Source organism: Protobothrops mucrosquamatus, unplaced genomic scaffold (assembly GCF_001527695.2).
Source record: "Protobothrops mucrosquamatus isolate PMUCROS unplaced genomic scaffold, P.Mucros_1.0 scaffold226, whole genome shotgun sequence".
In the NCBI taxonomy this organism is placed as follows: Eukaryota; Metazoa; Chordata; class Lepidosauria; order Squamata; family Viperidae; genus Protobothrops; species Protobothrops mucrosquamatus.
The window spans coordinates 318,433-330,194 of record NW_015386577.1 but is presented as its reverse complement, the minus strand read 5'-3'; the positions used below and the strand labels follow the sequence as shown (position 1 = coordinate 330,194).

The window sequence follows — 11,762 nt, the reverse complement described above, 5'->3', positions numbered from 1 at the left end:
GCCGTTATACTGATCAAATCAAGTAGAAAAATATGTGCAAACAATCAAAGACAGAACAGAGAAATAATTCCAAAGCCCTTAAGAAATGTTTCACACGTCAATCCTTTTTCAAGGTGACAAAATGCATTTTTTTATTTCTTGTAGCTATGCATTTTTTGTCTTCTAACTAGAAACTTAACACTGTGCAAATGATAACAAATCAGAATCAGTCACTGCCATCCATAGATTGTTATATTGTCTAATTGACAATTATAATTATAGTTGTTGCTGTTCCTCAAAAGACTGAGGCATTGAGCAAATGGGATACAAACCAAAAAGTGCCTGTAAAATTCAAAAGTTGCTTCGGGTTATAACTATGATTAATACAGTATGTTGCAATAGCTATAGGTAAATATTGGTTGAATTCACAAATCACACTGAGACATTATGTGAATTATTTGGTTTTAGCATTATAAACTAATGTGTTCATGAAAGTTTAATTTTACATGTTCAACTACTATGGCTTATCTAACCACTGAAAAAGTCCTGAATTTGTGTTTCTACAAACCATGATTAAAATAAGCCAATGTGTAAATGCAGCCATTTCTTCTCGTTGATAGATGATTCTTCACTGATATATGTAGATTATGGGATGACAATATAGGAGAACAATAGAAGTCAATACTTTCATGGAAATGAACATTTATCTTAGTGAAATAATTTGAATTGTAATTCAGTTCAAAAGACTGGGAAATCCCACACAAGTCCTGAAATAAACTTTGCAGCAATGCCATCCCCAAGACTTTAGAAAGGTGATGCCATGTCTCCAGGACTTTATTTACTGATTAGCTATTCTAATGTAATAACAAATGACATTATATGTCAGCAATGGTTTAACATCCACCTCAAGTGGATAACATGAGACAAAGACCCAGACAGCAAAGCAAAGGAAGTAAAGGTTGAAGCAAAATATGGTAAGATCAAAAGCAACCAAGACTAACAATTGTTGAAGAGGATGGAACTTGCAGAGGTGGCTAAACTGACTTCTTTGATTAGAGAAAAGACAATATCTACATATACTGCTAACTGGAAACCTCTTACAGGATTTTCTCTTACAGTATAGACTTTTTGCATCAAACAGAAAAAGATGATCTTATGGTTTTTGGTTTTGAAGATTTAGAAAAGATAGATTGTAGAAAAAAGAGTAGGTTTTTTGTAACCATAAAGTAAGAAGTAATTTTGTATTTGTAGTTATAACCACTTTAAAGGAAATCGGAAATGATCTTTTTCTATTTCTTTTCATTCTTTCTTTTTGTACTTTTGGCTTCTTTCTTATTTTTCTTTCTTTCTTTTTTTGTTTTTCTTACTTTGTATTAGTTCTTGCTAGTTTTTAATCTTCCTTTTATAATTTTAATTAAAATATTAAAAACCCAATAATGATAAGCACACAGCAAATGCCATTTTTGCAAAGAAGCTGAAGAAATTGTAGAACACGTAGTTTACCTGCTGCGATAGCACAAACTGAAATCCCATAAAATTCAGAGGGATTTATGCTAAATATGTGTATGAGTCCATCTTAAACCAAGAATTAGTTTCTTTGAGTTTGAAGGTTCTACTTGACACTCTTCCAGAAACTGAAGGTCAACCAGAATAATTCATATATTTGTAGATTAGAAATTTGTTCTGAAGTGACAACTCACATATCACTTATGGATATTTAAAACAATTTCTTTTCAGCAGTTTGATTTATATAAAGCTACCTGGGTTGTTGCTTTTATTGTTAAATAATTGGAAAGCCAGCTCTTGCCAATTTAACTCAAATCTTTCCCTCTAAGACAGGATATCCAGCCTTGACAACTTTAAGACATGTGGACTTCAAGTCCCAGAATTCTGCAGCCAGCCATGCTGGCTGGGGAATTCTGGGACTTGACCTCTACAAGTCTTAAAGTTGCTATGGTTGAACACCCTGCTCTAAGGTGCATTAGATCTCACTTCTGTCCACTTATTTGATACAAATAATTTGTGTGCATGTGTGCGTATGCCAGAGTTACTCCTATTTAGTTCCTACATTTTGAACCTTAGGTTGTATATTTCTATCATTTGGAGCCCAAGCTTGAAAGAAATAGTTGAGTTACCAGGATGTAATTACTAGCCATTTCCTCTGAAATCACCTTCATTTGTTTGTTTACCGTTACATAGATTGCAGATATTCTTGTCTTTGTTCCTCTGAAGTACTGTAGCATCTTAGTATTTGGAGTCCTTTTAAGTTACTTTTTAACTGCCAACCTGGGCAATCCTTCAGTCATGTGGACTTCATCTCTTAAAATCTCAGCAACAGTTGCATTGGATAGTGAATTATGAGTATTTCAAATTCTTCATCTAGAAAATATTGCAATTGAGGAAGTCTAATCTAGAAAAAACTTGTGCTCTTGGATCATACTTTTTTTTTTAAAGTAAGCTCAATTCAGCATGTGGAGTTTACCTTATGTTATCTGTCAGGGAAAGGCATTCTCCATCCTATTTTGCTCTGCAAATGTGTATTATGAATTGCATTAAATCTTGGGTAGAATCCCTTCAATCTGAATTTGGAACAGCATGGCTTGAATCTGAACTGAGCTTCATGTAATAAACACGGACTGTAACAACACTAAATGAAGAAGGTGAGGGCAAAACATAATTTACATTGGGGTTGCTTTTTGCAATTCAGCTTATCGTTATTGCCAAAGGCCAAAACAAATAATACAGAATATAATTAACATAAACAGATGGAGCAAATGTTAAAAACATCAGTTATTACATAATAATTAAAACAAAAAAAAAATCATTTGACCTAGAGTAAATTTTTCACATCATTTAATAGAAAAGTAGAGATACTGAACAATATAGTGAGAAAATCTGTTAATTAATAGTACCAGAAGTAGAAAGTTTTAAAATTACTTCCATAGAGAAAAGCACAGTCAGCCCCAGTTTTAGTCTTCAAACCAACATTTGGTTTGTGAACATTCTACTATTCAAATACCTTAAAAAACATACTGAGCACCTCCAGTGGATTTGATTATAGGGCTCTTGTTGGGTGCCATAAACAAATAATATAATTACTATAACTGCTAATATTTCCATTTGTGCAACCATTCTAGAGAACATAATGATTTTACAAAAATGATATTGAAGCACTCTAGAGAGCAGCCATACTGTTCAGTACATATAACTCCTGGAGTACAGCAATTTGCCTCAGAGGCGGTCTAATCACATCCATTTGGCAACTTCTCACATGATAAAACCTTCATCTAAATGTTAAGAGAATTTCTTAGAAAACATCAGGAGTTGTGAAAATTAAGACCTCTTAGTTAGCTTTAATAAGGAGAGGACAATATATTTTTCTTCTACGTAGAGAAAACTTGATCTCAAATGGATAGAAATCTAAATGAGCAAGCCAGAGTTGCACAAGGACCACTGAATTTGAGTGGAGGCTTCTTGATTGTTGAGCAACTCATTGAAAAATGGTTTCATTAATTTTATTTACTATTTATACCAGATAGAAACAGTATATCCCCTTCCATCTTCACAATGACCCTTTTGAGGAGATTCTATTCTTGTAGTACCACAGTTGAATTAGAGCCTAAAGAACAGATGGTTCTCAGAAAAAAATGATAACTTCATGCAACACTGTATGAGAATCTCCATGCTTTCATTTCTCAAATGACTAGTGTTGGGTGAAGGTGGTAGAGAAGCAGATAAAGGAAGTTCTGAAAGATTGAGGCTAGCAGGGAATAAATCTATAGCATTTTTCAGGAGTCTTAGCTGATGTTTTTTGCAGAGGGGTTTCAAGTGAAATTGAAGGCCCAATGAAGTCCTAGGGCCTGCGTGGGTCTCCAGGTTGTGAAACTATATTTAGTTTATTCATTAGACCATTATGGAGAAAAAAAGATTGAAGCTGTTGATTATTACAAAGCTATTAGAAACAGACCTATCCACATAGGATTCTAACTTATGAAACCTTTCCCCTCATGGGTACGGAAGAATAGCTAGTTTGCTGTGCATTTAAATCCACTTTTATCTAATTTACACTTCTCAAACCAATATATGAACCAAAACCAATGATATTGCAAGCTTTATAATGTAGTTTTCTGATTAAAAATTGAATATAAAAATATCTAGTTAGCCATAATTGCATGAATGTGACAATATGCGTATTCTCATGAGAAGTAAAAACAAAGAAGCAAATTCTTATAGGAATGGGATAAAACAAATTTAAGATTGGAAAATAAAAACCTGAACGCCTTAATGGAAGCAAAATTCTCATCTCTAATTGCCACAATAAATGAGTGTGTTTTTCTTCCTAATCCCGTACTTTTATAAGTATGCAATCTATTAAATCATCCCTACTGTAAGCATTGTTGGGTATTTTATTATGTGCTGCCATATCTCAACAAGCAGTGAACCTAAAAGCAAAAAAGCACAAAGCATTAAGCCATTTCCCATCTGCTCTTTTAAATGTATATTCCAATAAACTTGCCGGATGAAAATTTAATGGATGGCCTTTGGGGCTGCCTTTGTCCACCCCAACTGAGGCAGATTAATTTGGGTGCCAATTTGCCTGATTGTTTAATTAACAGAGATACTGCTTGCCATTCTCCTTGTCTTTCTACAGCGGTTATGCCAGCTCACTACTCCATCAGAAGACTTGCCCCAGCCAAAGAAGCATCTAATTGGCAGTTCTGAAATGGGATCCCAGCATCGAGTTAAGGAAGTGCTTGGCATGACGGAGAAGGAAACGAACTTCTAGAGCTTTTTGACATTCTAGAAGGGTCTCTTCATATTTCTGAAGACTTCTGCTTATATCCAGGCTGAGTTCCCCCTGAGGTCTTCCTTATTCTCTTAAGATGTCAGCAATTTCTAAGAACCGATCACTGGATGGAAAAGAACCCACCATTGTTTTCCATCAGTACAAGAGCAGCTGTAAAATCATCACAGTGACGATCATGGCTCAGGATCTCCACGAAAACCTTTTCATTGACATTGTCAGAGAATGGAGCTGTCGCTTTGTGAATGCTGCATATACACTCTATCCTTGAACTGTGTTGTGTTCTGTTTGCAAGAATTAAATACGCAGCATGATCAGCATGAAAATCATCCATTGAAGCTGGTCAACCTCAATCATCCTTTCTTTAATTGTTCTTCCAGTGCTACCTCCACTCTTCGATACAATATTAACAATTCTGTGAAAACCCTAATCCAGGGACCTCTTAGATTAGCCGGATTTGTACTCTGTGACAGCAGGATGAATGCGTCTTAGACAAGTTTGATGGATTACTTTTTTCTATTGTTCTCAATGGTTTACATAAATCTGCTACAGGTGAGGGCTTTTTTCAACAAATATCATACCAATCTGTTTGGATTTTCTAAATTAAAGTTGATTGAACAGTCTCTCCCACTGGTGACAGCCCAGAGGAGGGAAAGGTGGCAAATTGGAAGCAAAATAATTTTGTGAGATACTTCCTTCACATTCTCTCCTTCATCTCTTGGAGAAAAGATTGGCACTGAAAGGCTGACAGTCTTTCAGTTTGAATATACCTCATCTGACAGTGCTCCGTGTTGACATCCTTGAGTTGTTGGAAAACTAGAAAAAAAAATGTGACTTCAATGGGAACTGCTGTAAAATGAAATGCCAAAATTGTCTTAGTGTGTGTGTATGTGGGAAACACATAAGAAATAACCAACTTGAGAATGACCCACTCCTGGACACTTATCTTGCCATAGCAATGCAAAAACGTGCATATGATTTATAACACAAAAGCAAAAAATAAGAAATGAAACGTACAATCAGCCAGAAGAACAAGAGTTGTGCAGAGCGAGCTGGTTTGCCTGCCTTTATTTCTTATGTAACTGCTCTATTTTTTTTAAAAAGACAATTTAATATGCTCTTATGCAGCATGAACGTCCTCGGAATTTCTCCCATGGCACTTAGGACTCCTACAAACTGACAGAACTTTTTGTTTCTTTGCATCTGTTTTCAGAAATATTGTGTGTCCCAAGCAATGCACAGTTTTCAAGAAACTGTATGTACAATTGAAATCATTGTCCCTTGCTGTAATAGTGCTTGTGATTTGACTTTTTGGCAGAGGTGTTTCTGGAGGGTATAAAAAAACCAAGATGATGACCATAATTGTATAATTGAAGCCTTGTCCCCCCTTAGTACATGTGTTGCACAAGGGATGCATGTAAAAAAAGAGGCTTCATTAGTGTGATTGTGGTCCCCATTTGGATTCCCTCTTACACCCTAGTTCCAGCCTATCTTTAAATAATGAAGCCCAAAGGAGGAATTTTTCTATTGTTACCAGGTTGCATGATGCTATTTCAGACTACAGTAGAAAAAGGGAACGATAAGGTAGGTTACTCTAAGATTTATTTGAGATTAAATATTATATTCATTTACCTGTGAGTCAGTAAGGACAGATAATCCTCTATTTACGATCACAATTGAGCCTAAAATTTCTGTTGCTAAGTGAAACATTTGTTAAGTGAGTTTGGCCCCATTTTATGACTTTTCTTGCCATAGTTGTTAAGTAAATCATTGCCGTTATTAAGTTAGTAACCCAATTGTTAAGTGAATCTGGCTTCCCCATTGACTTTGCTTGTCAGAAGGTCACAAAAGGGGATCAGGACAGTGCAACTGTCATAAATACGAGTCAGTTGCCAAGTGTCTGAATTTTGATCATGTGACCATGGGAATGCTGCAATGGTTGTAAGTGTGAAAAATAGTTATAAGTCACTTTTTTTTCAGTGCCGTTGTAACTTTGAACAGTCACTAAATCAGGGGTAGGTAACCTTGGCTACCCCTGCACTAAATGAACTGTTGTAAGTTGAAAGAAAGACAATCAAGGCACTTCATAATGGGTTGCTGGGTTTGATTTTTATCACACGTAATAGACCAAACAACAAGTTTATGAAGAATAACGAACTTTTCCAAGTCCACGTTTGCCCTAAAGAGTTTCCAATGTGGCAAAGTATCCCATATCTTTTTCACAATCCTTTCTTTCCAATGTAAATACTCTTTGCCCTAGCTTCCTCCTTTCATAATCAGAAGTGTTATCTCATATCTAGGGATTAAACTGCCAGAATGTTCAGCCAGTTTAATAGCTATTATAACTGGAAATCAAGGTTGAATAAGGGGAGGAGCTGAGATAGAAGAAAGGACTGAGTAAGGCGGTCATAGGAATGGGATAAAAGAAATCTCACCTGCACATCAGGTGGTAATTTCCCTTCCTACTCTGTTATTCTGTATTCTCCATGATTTTTAACCCTTGATCAATATGCTTAGTAAACTATGTGCTTAGTTTACTTGGAAGGAGAAAAGGGATTTTAATGAGTACAGGTGCATGGTGACTTTATGACTGCCATTCATTCATTCATTCATTCATTCATTCATTCGATTGACATTTTTTGATTGGGATGGGAACTCTTGTCCCATCAGCATTCCCTTCACAGACATTTTTCATGCAGAGGGTTCCTCCTATGAGACCAAATTAATATGCTTTGGTTTCTTCCAATTTTTATTTTTTCTGATGTAATACTATTGTGTTTCTGATCCTTTTGATTTAAAAAATCCATGAAAATGATGAAACTTTTGTATTCTAATGTATGCATTTTACAAACTTTGTCTAATAACCAAACATTTCAGCAAAAAAACCCTGTTTATACTATATTTGCCATGCACTTTCATCAAGATATTCATTTTTGTGTGCACTGTATCATGCTATGTGCATTTTCTATGCCTTTTTCTTTGACAGAACTGCATTGCAGAATATGGAAAACTGTAAATGCCAAAGGGTAGCTGTTTCATTCTGCATATTGACTGGAAAGAAAAAACAAATTTGTCTATATGAAAATATGAATTAAGCACATATCACATGTGTACTATATCTCTAACTTATACATTCCTAATTCTCCACCATGGAGCAAAATCATAAGAAACATTGTCTTCAGCATCTTCATGCAAATAAGAAGGTCCATGTAAAGTTACCAATTTACTAAATTGTTTTTTTATTATTATTATTATCCCTACTTGGCCTTCCACAACTTTCTGATTTGCAGATATTTAGCATGTGAAGGGCTTCTCTTCCAATTGGTCCAAGTCTGGAAGTCAATCAAGTTTCCATTTGTAATTATTTTCCAATCCATTCCAATTGGTCAGTTCACTGCATCTAAACAGAATCTCTGTATAATTTTTGATGCTCACTTCATCTCTTAAGGTTGCCTCTGTAGTTAAATGGGAGATGATGACAATTGAAAAATTTCTCTGAGGTACCCTACATGGAAACAATGTTAGCTTTCTCCCTTCTAAATATCTTCAGCTATGTTTCATGACTGCATATCTATGTATAATCCTTTGTACATAAGATAGAGTCAATAAACCCATTTCCTTAATTTATGAAGGCAATGGTTGAAATTTCTTTTAGTTTGGGTTCTTCTGAAGATCAGAAACTGTGATCTATGGCTAAAAAAGACATACGGTAAATGTGGTAATTAATTAGTAGTTGATGACACTGAACCTTTTGAGCCATAAACTTGGATATTGAATGTGCATCATTTTTAGAACTTGAGAACCTTTGGCTCATACATCTGTTACAGAAGGTTAGGTGAAATCCATTACTGATTTGTTGCCTCATCAAAATTGGTCACTTTGATATGATTTGTTGGGGGCAATTAAAATTATTGATAGAGTAGATCTATAATTGGCCTTCAACCTCTCCACAGATGCTGGTAGAGCCAGAAATGGGCTAATAAATTTTAAAGTGAGGACATTCTGCTTTCACTAGAAATAAACTAGAGGTACATGCTCCTCAGCCATTATTAACCTCAACCTTATGTGCTACAGCTTAGATAAATAACACTGTGCCAACAAGATAACCACACTGATACTAAAGACATAAATGAAAATTATGAGAAATATTTTAGTGCCTATGATCTGTTAAAAACTATGAAAGTCGTGCTAATCATAAAAATCTGAAACTCAATGTAACAAACGCGGGCCAAAATCTGTATGTCTGAAAATTCACCCAACATGGAAATACTTTTCACTCTTCTGCATTGTTCCAATCAGAAAATTAGGCTGTATCTCTCAATCATGTTTATTTTCAAAGACTGCTGATGTGGAAGCGTGAAAATAAAGATAATTCCATAGAAAACTATTTGTTGTGTTCCAGCTTCACGTTTATATTTTTTAAAGTTAGCATTAAAAAACATTTTCAGAAAGGTGAGGCAAGGAAAGAGAGGTGGGCACCAAACGACCCCCTGAAAATTCCTAGTTTCTACCCCAGAAGCCCAGCATTGCAAAATGGGAGAATTTTGCTAGCCAACTCTGAGGTAAATTAGAATTCGCATTTTCTTCTCTGGGTGGCAAAATATTGAATCAGAATGCAGATCACATTGCATTTTGTCCAGAACCCAACAAATTATGATGACCCACAGAAAGGGCTCTTCTTCTTTTTGTGTGTTATTGCCTTTCCCCATCTGCAATGAATGTTTATCTTGTTTTATGCTTCACTGCTCACCACAGCAATTATCAAAGAAGCAGGGACTCAGCCTGCGGAACTAGGGCACAACACAACTGAATCTTAAAAGCACTTTAAAGGAAAATAACATCTCCTCCTTACTAGGATGGGGAACATAGGCATTGATCGGTGTATCCTATTGTCGATCTCTGCCTCCACAAAGGAGAGGGTTTATTTTTATACTTGTAGTTTTTTTCTAGTTCATCGCACATGGAAAGCCACATAAGGCCATGCTACACAAGGCATTACGGCAGCAATCTGATATCAGAAATCAATTGCTTTGTGGAGCTAAACTGATTTCTTTTTGGCTCTATGCCATTTTATTTGAAAGTAAAGCAAAGCTGCACCCCACCCACCCCCACATGTTTGCAGTTCAACTGAAGATAGGATGTTTTTTGCTGGTAGGAGGTCTTACTGTCTTCCTCCAACATAAAGCTTCAGCATCCTGTCAGCATTCTTTAGTATGCTTCTCCACTGCTCCAGCCATTGCAGCAGCATGCAACCATGTTACAGCTATTGCAAAAAGCATCGGGTTACATAAGACATACTGTCACTTTACCTTCCTTATAGTAGGCTTTTAAAACCACCAGAGGAATAGCAACTTTGCAGTCAGGAAGCTTCCCTTCATAGTAACCAGTTGGATGTATTTATATTGTAAATGCATACACAATAACCTGGCATTGTTTTATTTGAGTGGGGGGAAGAAAGTTTTTGATGTTACAGAACCTGTGAGGGCTCAAGGAGCAGGCTACTAATTAGAGTTTTGGGGGGGGGGATTTCATTCTCTTCTTAGTTAGTTGAAGAGTAATCCCTGAGTAGTGTTTTCCCCCCCCCTACGTTTGAGTCAATTTTTAACTCCTGATGACTGTTTAGACAAATCAGTATTCTTACCAAGATTTGTGGAAGTGGTTTGCCATTATCTGCTTTCCAGGTCTGGGAGAGCAAGTGGCCTAAGGTCACCCGACTGACTTTCATATCTAAAGCGTGATTAAAACTGATGGTCTTCTGATGCCTTAACCACTACTCCAGACTGGCTCTTAGGGACCACTAAATTAAGTTTGGCACAGAGTCAAAGGCTTAAGGAAGTCTGCTGGCTTGTGAAAGTTTATCATGAGATGTTCCATGCTATCTAGAGATGCTGATCTGGAATCAAGAAGAAATAGGTTTTCCAGAAAGTATATAAGTCTAGAAAAACAATTGATGTCTAGAGAAACAATTATCGGATGAGACCTTATGGACTACCTGCTTAAAAATAATACTACATACCCATCGGACCATCTACACCGGAGATGCAAAAGAAACTTCTGTAGCTCAGCAAAGATGAGGTTGGTAGGGCTAGTTCTGAGAAACTGTCATAATGGTGTAGAGAATTATGCCTCTTGCCAAGTTTTAAGATCTTTTGAGGTGAACTCTTTTCTTTATCCCAAGGAGATATAAATGAGAGTCCACTCGAGTATGATGAAGATGTAGAATTAATAAACTGACTAGCAATTCATTACTTGGCCAGTTAAACAAATAGCCTCCCAACTGCGTGAATAATCCAGTCATTCTAGACAGCTAGCACTCACCTAAATAATGAATCCAATTTTGAGTCCTTTGGAGGAGCAGCATATTTCACTTTAAAGTTCCTTATAACTGTTTCTTGGACTTTCCATCTGCTCTTTGGCTTTAGGGGAGAAAATGGCAGATATTGGGTTTTGCTCATTTGCAATCTAGGAGGATGCACTGTCTCAGAAGAACTAAACCACATATTTTCACCCTTGTTACAAGTCAGTACTACTACTAAGTGCTATGCTATGTTCTCCTGCTATCTACAGAATCTAAAAAGGGAAGCCGGGAAAATACTTAGGTGGCCTCATTTTTGCTGAAATTAATCTTTTATGCCTATCTTTTTATCATCACTTTGGCTTCATTCAAAATATCTTGATCACAACAAAGTCCAGAGGTAAACTGAAGAAGAAAAAGATGGTGACTCAGCTTTTTTTTATGAAGAATAGGGAATTGCAGTCCCATGGGCCTAAGCCAACGTACAAGATTGGACCATCCAACAATGTCCCCATTAGCAAAATCTGTCTTTCTTAAAATGCATTGATAATTTTCTTTAACAAGAAAAGAGCCATGATTGCTTTGTTGGTCAAGATCTATAGATAGATGATAGAGATAGATAGATAGATGATCTCTCTCTCTCTCTCTCTCTCTCTCTCTCTCTCTCTCTCTCTCTCTCTCTCT

General features: G+C 36.1%; 1 protein-coding gene across 1 annotated transcript in view; it reads left to right on the top strand.

Annotated features, from left to right (window-relative positions):
• The window catches only part of LOC107285904 (sodium- and chloride-dependent betaine transporter-like), a 57,065-nt gene extending 52,056 nt beyond the window's left edge, over nt 1–5,009 (top strand). The window contains exon 15 of the mRNA XM_015814170.1: nt 4,631–5,009. Within this exon, the coding sequence (XP_015669656.1) occupies nt 4,631–4,765 (135 nt within the window). The 3' untranslated portion in view covers nt 4,766–5,009. The remainder of the gene's footprint in view (nt 1–4,630) is intronic.
• The last annotated feature ends 6,753 nt before the right edge of the window (nt 5,010–11,762 follow it).